The sequence below is a fragment of the Papaver somniferum genome, chromosome 11 (assembly GCF_003573695.1).
Source record: "Papaver somniferum cultivar HN1 chromosome 11, ASM357369v1, whole genome shotgun sequence".
Taxonomy (NCBI): domain Eukaryota; kingdom Viridiplantae; phylum Streptophyta; class Magnoliopsida; order Ranunculales; family Papaveraceae; genus Papaver; species Papaver somniferum.
In genome coordinates, this window is record NC_039368.1 from 34,309,255 (window position 1) to 34,329,800 (window position 20,546).

Below are 20,546 nucleotides of genomic sequence, written 5' to 3' on the forward strand. Positions count from 1 at the left end.
CTCTTGTAACCCATGGAGATGACTCCATGATAAATTCTGAATCTGAGTGAGACTCAAATTTAATAAGAAATGTCTCTGAAGTGAATTCAGAAACGTAAAATTTTTGGTTAAAAGATCTCCAGAGTTTTTGTAATAGTTCCCTAACATTTGTTATTTGGAATGTTCTAGGAGAAAGTATTAAGAGAACCAAACAATTTTGGTAATTATTTGATAGGTTTGGTAATGGAGTATCAATGCAGATCTGTTTTGATGGAGTCTCTTTATTAAGAAGATTTGCAAATCGCCGAATCATATCCATATTCGGACGTTGTTGTTGTATATTAGACTGAGAAGATTGGGACATGTTGAAAGAAAGAAAATAGGAAGTAATTAGAAATGCCAAAGGCTATGAAAGTTTGAAAAGTTATGAAAATTAAAACACTGGAAATCTTCGTTGAAATACGAAGAAATCCAAAGTACTTTTAATCGACAGTAAGAAGTTGCGATTGTTTATGCAATTACAAGAGGAAAGATTTAGTTTAGATATAGAAGGAAATGGGACCGTGTTTATGTTGGTATTAATGGAGAAGTTTTTGCAGGGAAGCATTTGGTTTATCGAATCTTTAGGTCTTGAGATTTAATCTATCAAACATGCACAAAGCTTAAACTCGAAAATAACCATAAAAATAAACCTTTGAAACTTTTTAAGTTTCAAAATCAATCAAAAGCTAAGATTGAAAAAGAATCCTAATAAGAACTCGAATCATTGTACAATTAATTTGAATTTATAATTTAAAATTTTTTATATCATGAATTGAACAGTTTCAGTAGTAGAAAATTTCAATACTCACCTGAGATGAAACCAGAGGTTTTCGTTAGAATATTTTTGCAACTTCTTCTTTCAATAGTAGTTTTACACGGACATCAAAAATAAAAAAGCGAAAAAAAACTCGACTCTTAAAGTTTTTGGGTGTGCGGCGGGTCCTACCGACTCCGTGAGATTAGTAGGGGTTCTTTTTTTGTATGAGTTGTTCTGTTTTCTTGATGTTTTTGGCTCGGTTTGTAAAAAATTATTATATTCTTCTTATTTTAAGCTGATTCATTAAAAATATACCTATGGATAGCGCGAGCAACGGATGGGTGGATGCGTATTTTGTACCACAAGTGTCCAAATCGTCTAAATTACGGTTTTGAGATTTTTACCCACGTCCAAACCATTACCCGACGGATTTGACACCCGTGGGTGAGCGGATGAGCAGATTGAATGCTGATGAATTTGCAGATTCAAAAAAAAATATAAACGAAAACAAGTAAATATCGAAGATGAGTAATATAACTTAGTTTTAAAATTTAGACTACTGAAATATTGGTAATTAACATAACAAGAGTAACATAATGTCTTTCCAACAATCAAAATTATAATTTTTATTGACATGAGGGCCCCCGATCAATCCAAAAGAATATCTTTGAGGAACTTCAATACATCTCAATAGGAAACTATGTATATTATCTACCAAATTTGTATAATAACTACTAACATTATCTTTAGGATTGTGTGTCCAAGGGATGGATGATGTTCCACCTACATCCAACCCGTAAAAATGATCGTTTTGAAGATTCACCTGTGTCCAATCCGTCAAGAAACGGATCGGGTGTCCACCCGCCAAAATGCGGATCGGATTGGATAAAATCCACTGGTTTTGATGTTTTTGCTCACCCCTACACGGCTCTGGAGAGTATTGTGAAAGCCCAACAGAGTAGGGTTTTCTTATTCAAAATCAAGGGTATAAAGAAAATATGAACCTATCATTGAGTTGACTCACTACCTTACAAGATGACTACCGGTTTTGTACTGAGTTCAACTTTCATTACTTACCTTTCCATAAACTAAGAACGCCCTTTCCCATTTAGTAGTACAGTTTTAGCCATAATGCCGCCTTTATGCTTCTACCAAAAAACAATTTCATTTTGTTTAAATTAGTACCAACTACTAAGAGCAATTCCCGTGGAATGAACAAGCTCAGAATTTTTTTATTTTGCTCCTACTATGGAATAAATAAACATGAAAAATGGATGTCTAAATCTGTTCATTTGAACATTTAGTTGGATGAATGAGCGAGCGCGCTTAATTATGCACCACGCGACCAAAGCACCAACGCGGGCGTTGATTGTTCAAACGCCCCCTACAAATCTGAAACTTTCCACTTCTTCTTTCTTTCTAACTATTAAAGAAATATTATTATATTTAATACTTTTTTAAATTTATTATATTATATCCATAACTTTTAATTTTATCATATTTAATTAAAATTTTAATTATATTTTATTAGGTGGTGGGTCCCCATTTATCAAATCTGTTTATTTTGATTGAGTTTCCCATAGTGGAGAAACCTATTTGTTCATCCACGTGACTCTCAACAAAAAAAAAAAAAAATTGTTCACCGCCATGGGAAATGCTCTAAGGTAGAAAAGTTCATGGAGAGATGAAAGTTTTGGAGGGAAGAAGACAAATAATTCTCTAAGCGATCTGTGGAGGGGTGTTTAGGCACTTGTGGCTTGGCTAGGTAAGATGAGAAGACGATGAAAAATCACCACAAAAAATAGAAACTGATAGAACTGGAGGAAACTAACAGCAACCCGAATGAAAAGGGAACTGCTTCATGATAATGGCCTTGCGTCCGCATGATTAAAAGTGTACACTTCACTGTGGAATAATATTTCACTTCTGTAAGAGTTGGCAATCAAAACATAACAAGTTGAAGATATGTGTTGTAAAACAGAAATCTTTTGCTCACTTTGAGAGACAAAATCTTCAGCATACATATGAATCTAGTTAATGAATTCAAAGGATCAATCAAGAACCTTATGAGAGTTCAGTATTTCATGCTACTTCATTTCTAAAAATGTTAAAAACTTAATTGACCAATGCCGATGCAAAACAAAATGACCAAATTACACAACACATTTATTACTTTACATTTTAAATTTGTTTTCTAATCCTTATTCCAAATCAAGATTCAGATATTTGATAGTTCCTCACATTTCAGACCAAATAAGGATATATCTCTTGGAACACCCCAATGCCACCAATATGGAACAGCAAATTAATCTGGGTAAAGTAAGATGTATTTGCAGGCTGAATAGCAACCAGAACAGACGGAACCCAGCTGATCTGTTTTGTAATGCTTGAAGTAATGTTGTTTATGTACACCAAAACCAGGCATAGGATTTTTGCTGCATAGGTAACAGATTACATTAAGCTCATTATGGATGACAAGTATGGCATATTGAAAGAAGATGGAAGATAATATCATGCTACAGTATAGAACTAGCCAGGCGAAGTGCAAAAAACATATTTCAGAGAATGTCTTGTTATATCAAGTATCAGCAATAGTTAACTTTTTACTATGGTTATCTAACAGATGAAGCCTAATTTCAAACAGGATAAAAAATTGACTGGGAATATGCAACTAAAGAGTACAGAGTGCATCAAAAGAGAACTTCTATCAGTGTAAATTATTTTACCTATAAATCGACCAACTAGGCACACCATATGGTCCCCCAGTTGGTTGGTTAACTTGAGGCTTTCGCAGCTTGAAGCATTTCCACGATGAGAGTCTTCACATCCCTATAGAGACGAGGGAAGAAATTTGAAGAAATGTCTTTTAAGTATTAAATACCAAGCTAGATAACATTTATATAGTCAACCAAAAACACTTACTTTCTATCCTCTGCACGCCTAGGAAATGGAATTCTTAGTTTGAAAGTACTCCCTTCAACACCAGCCTTTGAAAACCCCAGAACGTAAAAAGTTAGAAATACTCAAATACAGAATGCTTAATCAATATGTATGAATAAAAATTATTGCTACAGAGGAATTTCCAAAAAAGATGCGAGGTCGACAAAATTTCGAAAGTTGTATCAGCACATGAGGAATCGGCCATCAGCTGAAATGGAAGAAATTACTACATATGGATGCCCTTTATCTTAAGGAAAAGCTATGCTGTAATAAATATGGATGCCCTTTATCCTATACGGTTCATTCATTAGTAAATTTATACATGTAATAACATCCTGCTTTGTCGAGAGGAGTGATGCTAATAAGATATAAAAACCACTGTTCAAGTGTTTATCCGAATGTAAATGCCCCATGATTCCTCAATATCTCGTGAATATACAATAACTTAGGGTGTATGCTTATATAATACCTTCACATTAAAACCCAAACTGTCCAAGTCCAGAATGTAAGCAGAGTCCACTTGAATTTTGGTAGAGTGTTGAACAATGGCTTTTGTATCATCTGAATGATCACTGTTCATGTGTGTCTGGCAAGCACAGAGTATGTCAGAAGAAAATTTTAGGGGTTAACAAAAAGACAAATAAGAATGGTAAATCAGTAAGTTATGTCTAGTACCGCAACAGGACTTGAGAACTGAGATATTTCATCAACTTTTGCAGCTTTGAAATCCTCTTTGTTAAACTCTGGATAAAAGAGAGTGACATGAAGAAAATGAAGAAAAAAAACTGATAAATGAAAACAACTAACGACTAAGAGAACTGGCAGCATTTGTAGATGATCTCCGGATTAGGATAAAATAATTGCAGCAGATAAATTCCAATACCTCCTGATCCTAGTAAAGCAGTTGCAACTCCAGATACATAGCGAACAACTTTAGGTTCAATACGCATAAATTGGAAATCCCCAAAGTCGACCTTCAAGAGAAACACTGCACTTTAGGAGTCCACCTTCGATGACAAGAGAACAATGCAAAATAAGAATAACGTTTAGTTCAGAGGGAGGCACATAATTACCCAGAAAGCTTTTGGATGTCGTTTCAAGTATGTAGTACGTATGGCATCCCTTTCATTTTCAGACACCTAAGACAATGCATCACAAAGAGGTGTATCAACACATGGAAATCCAAAACTAGATGGCTAGAATACTAGGAGCAAAATGCTAAGGTCAACCAAAATGACTACTGAAATTACTGAAATCTGGAGAGAGGAACATACCAAAGTAGCATCACCGTGTACAGTGATTACTAGATCAGTTCGATCTTCAGGATCCTTTGAAACAAGTAGAGAGCATTTGGCATTAGCCAAGAGGTCCTGAGTACAGTGAATTTTCAAGCTACTAAGTTATTTCCAATACTGTGTGAGAAGGCTTAACTGAAAACTTAAGTAAAACCATGTGGATAGAGAAAAGCTCCATCATTATGATACTCACCTTAGTATGAACAGCCAAGCTACTGACTGCTAGTATTGGAGATCCATCACGATCACATGCAAAGTCAACCATCGAACCAGATGGATACCCCTCGTATTTCTGCACATGAAAAATTACACTAATCACAAACCCCAATAAACATGTGAGTTGATCCTCACATGTGAATACCAGTCAGTGAAGCTTGCAAACTGTTCATTAACATAAAAATGTACTCGACACTTCAACTCGTGATTCTCGTCGCAATCAACATGCCATATTCCCCCCCTCCCCCACAAAATGAGTTAAAATTGAAAGAAGGAAATAGCAACTTTAGGAGGGTTGTCAATAGTAATTTGAGATGTTATATATAATCTAAAACCACATGCAAACATCTCTCTTACAGGTATTTTTCCTTTTTACATGGATCAAATTAACTAACAAACTTTCATTAGGAGCACCACCATGTGGTTAACAATGTTCAGTCATTTGAGAAGCAAATTCAACTGCAGTACAGACGTGACATAAAAAAAGTGAAGGAGATTGAGACTCCACGTGTCTGGACCCGAATCTAACAGGGTGCTACTTGTTCCATCGCCGAAAACTTAAATGTTATGGGAGGAGAAAATGCATTAAGTTATATTTTCCACAACTATGCAGTAACGGTTGTTCCAATGACTCTTATTTACAATTCATTAAGAGAGTAGCCATATAAGGGACTTCCTGTTTCCAGGTCCCAGAATGGAGGTGACGGAAAAAACAGTCACCATGAAAAAATTCAATCACAAAGTAGACAAAGCCAGATTAGTGGAGAGTCTCTAAATCGGGAGTAAAGGCAAGATGATAAGGTAAACATCTGTTGCAAATGAATTTGACGTGTTTAGTAATACCAGGGAGAAAGTTGAAAGCATGCCCCTAACACTACGGTCCAATACAGTTCGAACTTCTTCAATAGCCGGAAGCCGAGCAGCTTTTTCCTGAACAATTCCAACAACAAAACCTCTCAGCAATCCATGTAATCTAGCTTTGAGAAAATGCCTAACTTTTGATTGTCAATTTTAACTTTTAACAAATTCGTCACAGAATAATTAATTTCCTCCCTTACCTGATGAGATTGAATCACTTGATAAACATTGGATTCACTATTAACATTTCCCGAAGAAACTGTCTACAATGAAAAACAAGATATCAAGGAAAAAAAATACACTGATTATTCAATTAAAATCTTCTCAAAATTGATGCAAATAAGTTTTATAATAATAATCAGATATTTTCACAAAATTCAGAATCAAAAGTGTATATAATTTACTTAAAACCTTCCCTGATTTTTTTTTTGTCTTTAGGATTACCTGCACTGACCGAGATGTAGAAGCCATGACAACAAGAGGAGAACGGAAAGATACGGCAGTGGGTTTGGGAATTTGATTAAAAGAAATTGTCTTTGGATTAAGGAGAAAATTGGAGAAACCATTTTTAATGGCAAGAGAAGTCGTAAATGGAGTAACTGAACACCAAAGTGACGAGGGTTTTACACCTAGAGTTCTCATCTCTCTCCCTCCTTTGCCCACCTGTATTTTCTTTTTCTTTTTCTTTCTTTTATGGACCTCTTCTCATGGAACTCGAATACAGAGGAGGAACCAAGCCAAAGATCTTTATTTCCTATGGCTTCCGTGGATTGAACAGTGGTCGTGAGTTCGACCCTCTCCCCTAGCACAGATTAAATTAGATTTATAGGTCGAGAATGGAGTAGGGGGAAGTGGTAAATCCTGAGTTAAAATGAGCCATGGTACTTATCGCTAGAAGAATAGAAGACTTTCAAGTCCTTTAGTTTAAGAGCTAGCACTATGGTGCTAGCTATCCCTTCCCTATCCCTCAAATGTAGGGAAGGGATGGTATAAGGAAGGCAAGCTTGTTATGGTGTCCTCTCATCCCTTTCTTACACTAAACGGGTACTCAGTACACGTATGAACAATGCCAAACGGGTACTCGGTACGCGTATTAGTCAACTCGTTGACTTGACCGTAAACGGGTACTCAATACGCGTTTCGGAGGTTTAAGTTCACAGAACTCACTTCCAATCGACCATTTCTTTCTTTTCCTTTCCTTATATTTCTCTATTTCTCTCCTCATCTAACCCTTTCGATTTGAAGACCCTCCGGTGCGATTTTGGAGTCCAAATTCAATATGTAAGCTTTTCGCAATTACGATCTACATCAATGTAAACAAACCGTAAATAAAATACGCGTAAACTAAACTATTTACAAACAACATATACAACAACTATAATAATTATATTTAAATAACATACCCGGTTAACAGAGTCAATGCCCGGATTAGCTATTACGGCTTTTGCGACACAAGATGAAAAGTTATCCACTTCAGTATTGATTTTGCTAAACCGATTACGAATGCTTTTTAAAGTACGGTCGTTTCTATTCCCACCACAAGCTTCCACAAATTTTTTAAAAAACACATACCAAAACTCTTCCTTATCTTAATAATTGTTATAACCAACAGCAAGATACTGAGTAATAATGTGATGATCTTCCAAAGTACTAAATTTGGCTTTGTGTTTCCTTTTTTGCCTTTGAGTCTCCGACATTGATGAGCCTAACAAAATTTAGAACTATTACTTAAACAAGAATAAAATTGGAAAGATTTTTGTGAAGAAATCAATTGATGTAGGAAGAAGAAAATGATTTGGTGTGGTTTGGGTAGAGAATTAGAGTGGTATTTATAGAGGATTTTGAAAAAATAGTCGTTGGGATCCAACGGTCTGGAAAATATAGTCGTTATTACTGATGGATGGTTAGGATCGGGTGTGAGAGAGATGTACAACAAAAAAGGTCAAACAAATATAATTTCCGAAACGGGTACTCAGTAGCCGTGTAAAAAGATACGGCTATTGAGTAGCCGTATCAACGGTAGTACGGCTACTCAGTACGCGTAAAGGGTAAAAATATAAGGGTACTGAGTACCCGTGTGATTTCCTTTCCCTACAATTGGTATCAGATGTGATCCTCTTTCTAGGGAAAGGAGATGCTTTCCCTACTGTTGTAGGGATTTAGGAGACCATAGTAGATGGATTTTTGGAGTTTTGAGGAATAGGGAAGGGAAAACTAGCACCATAGTGCTAGATCTAAGTGTATCTGGAGTGTCATGTTAAACTCCTAGTTATCTTTATGTTTTTCATTTTCACTGTTCTTTCTTTCACTGCTTTAGGGTTTGTTTATTTACTGTTGTTGTTTCTATATAAACAGTAGCTTTCCTTGTATTTCAGTTTACGTTTAATAGAACCACTTTATTACATTTCTCTACTTCTATCATGGTATCACGAGGGTTGTTCGATTCTCTAAGACAAATTGTCTAGGGTTTGATATTAGTTATTGTGATGTGGTATAAGGGAAAGAAAGCAATGCTGAGATTGTTTTAGGCTAAGAAAGAAGAAAATTGATTAAGAAGAAGAAGAAACAGAGAAAATAGAAAAAGAAGAAGAAGAAGAAGATAGTTTCAATAATATTCGATTGATAATAAGATGTGTCCAACATAAGAATAAGACTAGCCTTCATATAGGCTTAAGCAAATAACTAAACTAGGAAACGTAAAACTAAAAGAAAAGTTAAAAGAATCCTGAAATAGGGAAAGACATAGATTCTATGTGAAATCTTCTGGAACATGTATATGCCCTGCATCAATCCCCCCTTCTTGAATGAAACTCTCCCTCGAGTTAGCTAGTAAAAAGAACTTCATTCTCTCCATATGTATCTCTAGACTTTGAGTTGTCATCATAGATTATGAGTTCTTTTCTTCCATGAAAATTGTAGATTCCACGTCCAACGGCTTACCATGATCAAATACAAAAGTCATAGCTCTAGAGATCATAAACCAAAAAATCCAAGAAATGTGGCTCAAAGTATGATAAGAGCTGTGCTTAATTTTTCCTCGATCGAACACAAAATTCACGTCATCAGTGATGGTAATGTAAAGCAAGACATCAACGTCCACCATGAGTACATCACATGTATTTCCCAAGTTCTGAGCTACACCTTCCAAAGCACATACAATTGTTTTACTCCTCTGCAGGTCTAAAAATTTGAATAAAATTTTCCAACCAAGTCGTTTATCTTCGTCATAGCGTCTACCATCGATGGTGATATCTGTCACAACTAACAATGCAACAGAAAATGGCGAAAAGAATGTGGTAATAGTGTCAACCACGTCCGTAGTGACTACTAACTGTTGGAGAAAATGAGTTTTTAATGTTTTGATTTTATGGTCTTGGTGGGAACGGAACTTAGGACCTTTGGGTCTCTAAGAGCTCTTACTCATTTTCTACGAGTGAATGAAATAGGTCCTTTAGTCCCACATTGGGCATAACTAAAGAGGATTTCCACTATATAGCTATTCCTTTATGGATAGTTAGTAAAACAATGTGTGTGGAACGGGTGGGGCGAAATATTTTTGTTTCCACTAAGGGCTTGGGCTTAGGGCTCGAGCTCTTGCTTGCGCAGTGGACTTTAGTCAACCAAGACTTTCCTTTTTGGAAAAATTTCTTTTGATTTATTTCCTAATCATTTTGAAAATCAAAACAAATTCTGTCTTAAATATGGGAGGCGTGTGATCGGGGTGATTTATTCTCTTACCAAAAACATTTTTCTTAACGGATTTATTTGCATGGATGTCGACATTTTCTTACCGTTTTTTGAATGTTGATGATAGAATTATGTCGACATCATGGCAGCATTATTTCGCATGCAGTATTGATTCGCACATTAATGTGCATTGATTTCACCCTCTATGTTTGCCTATAAAAAGAATTCGAAACTTTCATTTTCATGTGTGTCCAGAAGAGCTACTATCATCTTCTTTTCGTCTCTCTCCCTATGTGTGGTCTTTTTCTTTTCTTTCGTTCTTTGATGTTGAGTTCGTATGAGTGGGCAAGTATTGTAGTGCTAACAATACTTGCAACGGGCAGTTTTATCCTGAATACAACTTGACCACGGGGTATAGGCATCATTCATTCTTGAGGCGTACCGGTCAACTATTGTGTTAAGGACAGCGTGTTGAACACGTGACTCTGTCCTCTGTTTGCTGTCCATTTGAGTGTTTATTTAGCTTCCAGAAATTTTACTTCTAACATCTTTCTTTGAGTGTTTTATTGTTACGGTTGCAACAATAACTTCCTTGCTTCACTTTCCATTTGGTTGACCCAAAACATATCTTTGTCAAGAAGTCTATCCAACTTATCATCATATACATTTCGTGTTAATTTTCCACGATCAAAAACAAAGTCCACTATTGGAACCCCTTGATGTACCGTTCCTCCATGAACGGTGTTAAGTGTACATAAGTACTGTGTATTAAACTTGAAAACCAACATATTTTTGTCTTTATTTGACTGTTGTGAAAACAGTTTAGTGTCTTCTGAAATATGTTTGTCTCCCTGTAATGATCCTTTCATATACATGTCTAACAAACGGAGCCTTGAACCTTTTTTAAGTGTAAACATCATCCAAGAGTGGATGCTGATTAGGCTCTGTTCTGACAGATCCTTATTCCTTGGAAAAGCATAAATATGAAACGGAAGGTTCCATGAATTAATTTATCGACAAACACCAAGTAGCTCGTCAAGGATGTGAACACGAAATTCTCGGTTGCCAGGAAAAGTTAGCAAATGAATCTTATCGTTCCAACCAGCATAATATCGGAATATCGGAATACCCACACCATCATCAGTACTTCGGTTTGTGTAGCATGTTCGAAAGACTTTAGATTTTCTTTATTATGTTTCTCTATCCAAGCAAGAAAAACTCCACTAATATCTTTGTTATTGCCAGCCCAAAGTGTAAAAGAGAGTACTGAATGCATGTGCACCACCATGTACCATATTCTAATCACGAATAAGAGTAGAAATTTCGCTGCGGTCACAAGGATTGAGGAAAAAAATTCGAAGAACTTGAAAATATAGGGAACTATTTCTTCATGAATTCTTTAGCTGCATCCGTGTTACCATCATCGTTTCAGATGAAATCAAGAGGAGTTAATGTCATTCCGTAATTATCAACAAATGCTTCAGTCACTGATAATTTCTTATAACCCCACCTGCACTTATGGAATCTTCTAACATTCATCGGTGTTCTTATTAGACAACGTTCATCTAATGAAACGTATCCACCACTTGTTAATAATAATCTTGGCTCGCTGCCATGCGAAACTGAAAGTGCTATATGTGAAGCTATCCAACTTATATTTCTTGCTGATCGCAACAGAGTATCATTCACCCAAATACTAATGTCTTGATTGAAAGGCATATTATTTCTTACCAAATACTTTGCTAAACCTAGTTCCAAAGATACTCTCTCCGTGTTTGAAAAAATTCGACCACGAATTCTTCCAGCGTAATTCGCAGTAATCATATCTTTTTCAAATCGAAAATCATACACATATATAGAAATACAAGACGACATGGAAGAAAACTCACAAGCTGATTCAACAAGTTGATCCTTGCTAGGGTTAACATATGAGATCATACGCGTTTCACCATGATTAAGGACTTGATTATTCTCAACAGTAGATAAAGAAAATAAATCATTATCATAATCTATAAAATCATTAGGTATATCAAAATATGAAGACTCACCCATGATATATAGTGAATCATGCAATATCTCTTCAACTTGATTTCTTTTGTCCTATTGAGAAATATTTATGTCTTCCTCACCAATGGATGTTGTGAGAATCGCATTGGTACTGTTTTCTGTTGAAGAAGAATTGTCTTGAGTCGACGACGAATCAATAAACTCTAACAAATCATTCGAAACTTTATCCACCTGATTTTCTTCTTCTACTTCAGAAACAACGTTCTGTTCAACCAATTGAGAAGTAGTTTTTATCCCTTCCCCAGGAACAACAACTTCCATCAATTCTTTGTAACCTGACTTAGCCGGAACAGCGACGATACCAGTAGAGACGATGAATTTCCACGAACTTCTTTATTATGATGTGAAATACCCGATCTTTTGGAAATTTTAAGTTTATAATCACGTAATGTGGAACGAATAGTTTCAGCAATCAGAAATTCTTCAAGTTTCTCCAAATTTTGCTCTTCCTCTTCTCTGCAATAAGAATTTCTTTTTTTCTAATTCTATCTCTTGGATACGGATAATCCCTATAACGAATCTGTAGTAATTCCTTGCTATAATCTGCAATACTTCTTCTTAATTCGTATCTAAGCTGCAGAAGATCTTCCATGGTTATTTCTGTCATGATCAAAAACGAAATAAGAGAACTAGGTTTTTTGTTTTGTTTTTTTGTTTTTTGAATAATAGGGTTGCGAAAGCGATTAAAGCATGATCTAGTAAAAGTTGAAAAATATAAACTAAGCGGATGATACCAATTGATGTGGTATAAGGGAAAGAAAGCAATGCTGAGATTGTTGTAGGCTAAGAAAGAAGTGAATTGATTAAGAAGAAGAAGAAATAGAGAAAATAGAAGAAGGAGAAGAAGATAGTTTCAATAATATTCGATTGATAATAAGATGTGTCCAACATAAGAATAAGACTAGCGTTTATATAGTCTTAAGCAAATAACTAAATTAGGAAACGTAAAACTAAAAGGAAAGCTAAAAGAATCCTGAAATAGGGAAAGACATAGCTTCTATGTGGAATCTTCTGGAACATGTATATGCCCTGCATCATATTGCTGCCGCCGCCTACCTTCACTTCATCTTTTACTCAAACTCAGTACAACCACATCTTTACTTCATCATCCACTTTACTTCAACACCACATCTTTACTTCTATTACGTTATTTTCACATCTTCTCTACCTGTTGTAATTCAGATCTCAAATCTTTGTATCACATCATGAGTTCTGAGTCGTCACCTCACTATGAGACTACCATTGCTTTTCCATTTCAAAATATTACTCAACTTTTGCACTAAAAGTTGATGACTCAAATTTCTCATCTGGAAAAATCATACGGAATCTATACTTATCAGTACGGATCTGTTTGATTATGTTGTTGGTTCAATTAATTCACCACCAGAGTTTATCAAATACGGGGACTCTGAGATCTTAAATCCATCTTATTTTAAGTGGAGAAAGTGGGATAAATATGTTCTTAACTGTCTTAACTCTACTTTTTCTGATTCTCTATCTTGCTCTGTATTGGGATGTATTACTGCTGCAGAAGTATGGTCTTATCTTGCTAAGGAGTTTTCAAATCAGTTCTCATCTCGTAGATCTATACTCAGGGGACAACTACAAACCATCAAAAGATGAGCTCGTACTGTTGCAGAGTTTTTACAAGAGGTTAAAAGTATCTCTGATTCTCTAGCTGCTATCAATGAAAAAGTTATTGAATCTGATATTGTTATATATGTTCGCAATGGGTTAGGGAGAGAATATGACAAATTTGTCATCCACATTCATAATCGTGAAAATCCTATTTCATTTGCTGATTTAAAGGCCAAATTAGTCTTAATTCATGAGAAATGGCTCAAAGCTCGACATCTAGAGACCACCATGGCACTAAATTCAGTCACTAATTCTGCTTTCTTTTCACAAAGAACTTTTGCATATGGATCTACATCTGGATCTGTTTTTGGGTCACTCATGCTCCCTAAAGAAGACGGTCTGACATATTAGGTCCTAGCGGGCTGATTTAATACTTATTCTGGGGAACTTCCACTTTAGGGTTCAGGATGTTACATCAATTCGAACTTTCTCGATCTGTTCAATAGCGACCGTATAATGCAATTGCATTTTCTGGTCCAATTGCTGTTTTTGTTTCTGTATTTCTGATTTATCTATTAGGACAATCTGGTTGGTTCTTTGCACCTATCCACTGGCTTTCAAGTAATGGAATATTATCAATCACCCTTCACGATCTCGGACATTGTATATGGTTCTACCTTTTCCTTAGCAACCGGCTTCCACGGTCTGCATTTGGGTCTTCTTGACCTACAAATCAATCCTCATGACCTGATAGACCCCCCTCTCAATGGATTGATTACTCCACTATTGAGTGCCATATTTGCAAAAGAAATAGTCATTCATCTAGTAGATATCCTTATAGGTACACTGCTTCAAAGAACAATGGATCTCAGAAGAAGTCTTAAGTCAATACTTCTCCAAGAAATCCTCAAACACATTCATCTATTCAAGTTAATACTTCTCACTTGTCTGAGCATTCCTCATGTCTTGCTGCTATTTTTTGGTTATTTGACTCAGCTGCAACAAGTCAAATGACTAATGATGCTTCTTTACTTATTAATCCAACTACTTACACTGGACCTGAACAAGTAATGCTTGGAACAAAACTCCAAGATTGGATTTACTCCTTGGGGTTATGAGATCACAGATCTTAACACTCAGCTTGTTTTGGCTGAAGGTGTTATTAATCAGAATCTTTATCCAATAGACTCAAAACCATCAGAAAAAGCCTTCAGTTCCGTTCTTGCTTCACCATCTCTATGACACAAGAGATTGGGACATCCTGCTCCCAATTTTGTCAACACCCTACAAGACTCAAACCATATTTCATTTACCTCAGGTGAATTTGACTCATTGTGTCACTCTTGTCAGCTTGGTAAGAGCAAGAAATTACCTTTCTTTGCTTCAGATAGAGCTGCCTCAGCACCTTTAGAATTAATTCACTGTGGCATTTGGGGTCCTGCTCCTCAAGTATCTACATGAGGATACAAATATTACATTTTGTTTGTGGATGATTACAACGGATTCCATTGGATTTTTCCCATGAAAGACAAGATAGAAAGCTTGACTTGCTTCCAACACTTCAAAACTGTGAATGAGAATCTGTTTTCTACGTACAATTAAGTGGTTTCAGTGTGATGGTGCTTTTGAACTTATGAAGGGTGTATTTAGAGAATATCTTGACAAGGAAGGTATCAGCATTTCTTGTTCATGTCCACATACTTCTCAGCAAAATGGCTTAGCTGAAAGAAAGCATCAGCACATTACTTAAGTTGGTAATACTCTGTTATTTCAAGCATGTCTTCCCAAATCTTTTTGGCTTGACTCATTTCTCATAGCCACTTACCTCATAAATATAATACCTTCAAAGGTTCTTGATTATATTTCTCCCTTTGAGGTACTTTTCAACAAATCACCCGATTATTCATTTCTCAAGGTGTATGGCTGTGTTATCCTCATTTGGGTCCTTACAAGATTACCACAATCAGAGTTGTTTTCACTGTGGCTTTAACAAACAAATGGTCCATTAAGAAACTTGATGTCTCCAATGCCTTTTTGCATGGAGACTTAGTTGAGAAAGTGTACATGAAACAACCTAGAGGTTTTGAAAATGCATCAAATCCTGATCATGTTTTTCTTCTTCACAAATCCATTTATGGTCTCAAACAAGCTCCAAGGGATTGGTTTGATAAGTTTAGTGGCTTTATACTTGATGCTGGTTTTGTTATGTCCAACTCAGATCCTTCTATGTTCATTTATCTATGTGGAGATGATACTGTTGTTCTCCTTCTTTATTATGTGGATGACATAATACTTACTGGTAGCTCGAAATATTTTCTTACTTCTCTAATAAGTCAGATGAGTACTCAATTTGCCATGAAAGATCTACGTGATATATATTACTTCTTGGGTATTGAAGCTATGTTCTCCTCTTATAGAGATACACTGACTCTCACTCAGCAAAAATACATTATTGATCTTCTTGTCAAGAAAAAAATGACAGATTGCAAACCATGTTCTACACCAGTTGAGAAGCGAGCTTCTATTTATGATGGTGAACCATTTCTTGATGCTTTGGAATTTAGAAGCATAGTTGGAGGACTTCAGTACCTTACACTCACTCGCCCTGACATCACATTTGCAGTTAATTGCATCCCCCAGTTTATGCATGCTTCTACTTCTACACATATGCTTCTTATCAAGAGAGTTTTGCGTTATCTTAAAGGTTCCTTAGGGTCTGGTATTGTCATTCAATCTGGAGATGTTACTCAAATTACATCTTACTCAGATTCTGATTGGGCTGGTTGCCCACATACTCAAAGATCTACTTCTGGTTACTGTGTGTTCTTGGGTAATTCCATGGTCTCATGGTCCTCCAAGAAACAACCAACAGTTTCTAAAAGCTCAAAAGAGGCTGAGTATAAAGCTTTAAGTGTGTTAGCTGTTGAGGTAATGTGGTTGTCTGGTCTTCTTGAAGAGCTACGTGTTACTCCAAGCAAACCCCTTACTATTTATTGTGACAACATGGGTGCTCAGTTCTTGGCTTCAAATCCTGCATTACATGCAAGAACTAAGCACATTGAAGTGGATTATCACTTTGTCATGGACTTAATGGATGTTGATACAATCGCAGTGCAGTTTGTTCCTTCATCTCACCAATTGGATGATCTATTTACTAAGGGACTCTCCTCTGCTACTTTCTTCAATCTTGCTTGTCAACTGATGCATTATTCTCACCCTCCATCAGATTGAAGGGGAGTGTTAGAAGAATAGAAGATTTTCAAGTCCTTCACTTTAAGTGTATCTGGAGTGTCATGTTAAACTCCTAGTTATCTTTATGTTTTTTACTTTCACTACTTTAGGGTTTGTTTATTTACTGCTGTTGTTTCTATATAAACAGTAGCTTTCCTTGTACTTCAGTTCACCTTTAAGAGAACCACTTTATTACATTTCTCTGTCACTTATATTTCAATTTATTGGTACATAGTAGTCTACAGTTGTTGCTCTTTGCTTTCGGTACTAGGCCTAGTGGCAACTACTGCCAAGTCAAATTAGCAACTACTTGCTAGTACTGTTTGTATTTGTTACCAATAAATAGTATTTCTTCATTAAAAAAGTTACATAATCAGTTGAGGTAAAAGAAAAAAACAGACAGAAAGAAACCAAGCTGCGGTCGTATGATGATCATGAGCACGGCCTACATATGATACTTTTAGCAATCTGACAAACTGTCTCACTGTCTCACTAACTAACATATGAAACAATGACGGTGATATCATCAGCCTTGCCTCCTGTACCCTTACTCAAACTGTAATTTTCCTTCTGCGCTTCTGCGAATGGAGTTGGATTGTCGGGGTTTAGAGACTTCTTCAAGGCAAACTCTGCTAATGTTTGAGCAACTTTCTTTGGATCTATCTTTCCTCCTCTAGATGTTGCTTCCTCTTCTGCACCCAAAATTATTTTCTCGATCTCACTTGTGAATAAGTTATCAAATAAACCATCTGTTCCCGTTACAATCACATCTCCGGACATAACTTCTTTGAATTCCAGTATGTCGGCTGAACTGGGTCTATCAGAATACATACCACAACCAAGTTGATACGGATAGTTGAAAGCATGCTGTTGTGTTGGTGACTGATAACAATAAAACCACTATCACCAACATTGACAGCACGCACCTTGTCATTGGTGAGTTTAAGAATGCAAGCGGTGGATGATCCTTGGGCGTTTGTATTTATGAATGCATCTCTTAAAACTCGCATTGGATCAGCGATAAAATGAACCTGTTCCATAATTGAGATCAATGAGTTCGACATAAGTTGGCGAGAATATTCCCCTGAATCGATCCCTTGGCTGGCCCAACCACCAACGCCGTCTGCTACACCAACCGTGTTGTCAGATATAAAATGGGCATCTTCCCCTTGAGGGTTTTTTGAGTTGCTTTTGGGTATGTAATGTGATCCTGAATTCAACTCCATCATCTTTCGTTGTTTAGCTGTGTAATGTGATCCTGATGAATTCTACTTCAACTTAATCTTGCTGTGATAATTGATAAGAACTTCAACAGTTATTACCCACGCCCAACAGAGTTGTCTAATAATCCTCCTCATCGATGAAATAGTGATAACACTTAACCTCTTTAAATAGGAGAAAGAAGTCATGGAATTATAGAAGCAAACTAATTTCTAAAACCAGGAATCTGAAACGGATTCTAAAGCAATTCCCTGCCAAAGCTAAACAACTGCTAAATATAAACTATTTCCTAAAGCAAGGCTGAAAGGGAACTTGATAGAGGAAAAGCGGAAGACAGACTCCCTGCTAAACTCTGAATTCTTATGAGCATTCATGCCAATGTAACACTGACATCCGCCTCATCCAAGAAACCAGAAACAAAAACAGTGTTATAAACAAATGTTATAGGCCTCAAAAGAAAAACATTCCTTGGTGCTGATTCAATCCCTGACATATTCCCAGCAACTTTACGTGATGCTAATAGAGACCAAAATTTTGCATACCAATGATGATAATAGCATTTCTACTATTTCATGCTGAACCGGACCCGGAATCATGGCATTCTACTATTTTATGCTTAGTCGGACTCCAGAACCTGTACACTATTACTAATACTACTAAACTCCATCTTAGGATTCAGACTGTTTAGCATTAGTGTTGAATGCTAATACAGACATGTATGGTCTGCCTAATCACGGACCAGAATTTAGCTGGGAGAATACACGACGTGTATGGTCATATGCGAACAATATTGATATGTGAAACCAAATACAAAAGTCTCTACTTCTCATTAGTTGATTTATATATTCGTTCATTGAATCATCGTCACTGCTGCACTCCTGCCACCATAGGTGGACGGACGGTTTATGGCATTATTCTAGCTAGGAAATTAGCTATACAGTTTTAAATCAACATATGGGAGCTCTTGAGATCGAAGCTCCCTAGTTATTTGACATTTCTAATCTTTTGCTGTTAACTTGATTACCTTTTGTCCTGATCAAATTCTTCTGTTAACTTATGAAGATGGATGGCTCGTTCAAAATGATTAAATATTTAAATTGCTTTGGAAAGTGAGTTGGCATGCACCATCTGTTCTTGACTACTACAGGTGCTTGCTAGTACTAACTGTTCAAGTATGTTTGTATTTGTTACGAATTAGTATAACCTATAGTACCAACTCTATAGGTTGTATCCGATTCTATATCTTCTTTTGTTTTCCTTGGAGCAAACATTATGGGTAAGGTCTTCCTCAGACGTACGTCAGTACATGAAGAGTTTCCTCGAGCAAGTACTATGACTATGATTGTTTGGAGTTCAATCTTTTTTTATAATATAAACAGGATAATCCTTATTCACTTGCTAGTTTTGAACCCGGTAATGATTATCCACGAGGTGAACTTCAAGGAATAAAGCAGGGAAACGTGGTACTAAGAACTACTACAGGTGCTAGCTTGCTAGTACTAACTGTTCAAGTCTGTTTGTATTTGTTACGAATTAGTATTTCTTTATTGAGAAAGTTACATAATCAGTTTAGGTAAAAGAAAAATGCAGGTTGATATAAACCACCGCGTTGTATGATGATCATGAGCACGACCTTTATAATATGTTTTTAGCTATCTTCCAGACTGTCTCACTAGCTACCATATGAAACAATGACGGTGATATCATCAACCTTGCCTCCTATACCTTTACTCAAACTGTTGTTTCCCTTTTTTGCTTCTGCGAATGGAGTTGGATTGTTGGGGTCAAGAGACTTCTTCAAGGAAAACTCTGCTAATGTCCGAGCAACTTTGTTTGGGTCTATCTTTCCTCCACTGGACGTTGCTTCCTCTTCTGCATCCAGTATTATTTTCTCGATCTCACTTGTGAATAAGTTATCAAATAAACCATCTGTTCCCATTACTATCACATCTCCAGCCATAACTTCTTTAAATTCCAGTACATCGGCTGAACTGGGTGTATCATGGTTTTCACCAGTACTAAGCGGATATGGACAGTTGAAACTATGTTGTTGTGTTGGTGAATGATAAATGCTACAACCCTTTCTGAGAACAACAAAACCACTATCACCAATATTGACAGCGCGCAATGCCTGCACCTTGTCAGTAGTGAGTGTAAGAATGCAAGCGGTTGATGATCCTTGCACGTTTGTATTTGAGAATGCATCTGTTAAAACTCGCATTGGATCAGCATTAAAATGAACCTGTTCCATAATGGAGATCAGTGAATTTGACATAAGTTGTCGAGAATATTCCCCTGAATCGATCCCAAACTTGGCCCAACTACTAACGCCGTCTGCTACACCAATCGTGTTGTCAGATATAAAATGAGCATCTTCCCCCTGAGGGTATTTTGCCTTTTTTTTGGGTATGTAATATGATCCCGACTTCAACTCCATCAGCTTTTGTTGTTTAGGCATGTCAGGTGATCCTGATGAGTTCAACTTCAACTTTATCTTCTTGTGATAAATAATAGTAGGAAATTAAGAAAATTAACCCACTGCCAACAAAGTAGTCTTCAAAAATACCAAAACAAACTAAAAATTCTTAAACAATGTTGTATTGTATGTGAATGTGATCATGCATTCATGCAAATGTAGCATCCAAAAAAAAAAAAAAAAAAAAAAACTTTCTTAA

At 36.3% G+C, this 20,546-nt stretch overlaps 2 protein-coding genes across 2 annotated transcripts; both read right to left on the minus strand.

Annotated features, from left to right (window-relative positions):
• Positions 1–2,913: 2,913 nt before the first annotated feature.
• On the minus strand, positions 2,914–6,814 carry LOC113325448. Its single transcript, XM_026573656.1, has 12 exons — positions 6,532–6,814; positions 6,288–6,350; positions 6,073–6,159; positions 5,207–5,305; positions 4,993–5,088; positions 4,792–4,857; positions 4,602–4,692; positions 4,394–4,461; positions 4,188–4,304; positions 3,701–3,765; positions 3,505–3,607; positions 2,914–3,213 (listed from the first exon to the last, which is right to left on the minus strand). Exons 1-11 carry the CDS (start codon positions 6,727–6,729, stop codon positions 3,553–3,555), a joined length of 1,005 nt encoding a protein of 334 aa, XP_026429441.1. The 5' UTR covers positions 6,730–6,814; the 3' UTR covers positions 2,914–3,213; positions 3,505–3,552.
• Positions 6,815–17,142: 10,328 nt separating this feature from the next.
• Positions 17,143–17,879, minus strand: LOC113324293 (probable protein phosphatase 2C 55). Its single transcript, XM_026572612.1, has 2 exons — positions 17,577–17,879; positions 17,143–17,532 (listed from the first exon to the last, which is right to left on the minus strand). The coding sequence occupies exons 1-2, from the start codon at positions 17,877–17,879 to the stop codon at positions 17,143–17,145; spliced, it is 693 nt and encodes a 230-aa protein (XP_026428397.1).
• Between the last annotated feature and the right edge of the window lie 2,667 nt (positions 17,880–20,546).

Excerpts from the sequence above, each read along its gene's own strand:
- LOC113325448 (XM_026573656.1), bottom strand. The coding sequence starts at position 6,729 with ATGAGAACTCTAGGTGTAAAACCCTCGTCACTTTGGTGTTCAGTTACT. Across the intron at positions 4,858-4,992 it reads TACACGGTGATGCTACTTTG|GTGTCTGAAAATGAAAGGGA; the intron begins GTATGTTCCTCT and ends GCATTGTCTTAG. Across the intron at positions 4,305-4,393 it reads AGTTCTCAAGTCCTGTTGCG|ACACACATGAACAGTGATCA; the intron begins GTACTAGACATA and ends TGTGCTTGCCAG.
- LOC113324293 (XM_026572612.1), bottom strand. The coding sequence starts at position 17,879 with ATGATGGAGTTGAATTCAGGATCACATTACATACCCAAAAGCAACTCA. Across the intron at positions 17,533-17,576 it reads TTAAACTCACCAATGACAAG|TCACCAACACAACAGCATGC; the intron begins GTGCGTGCTGTC and ends TATTGTTATCAG.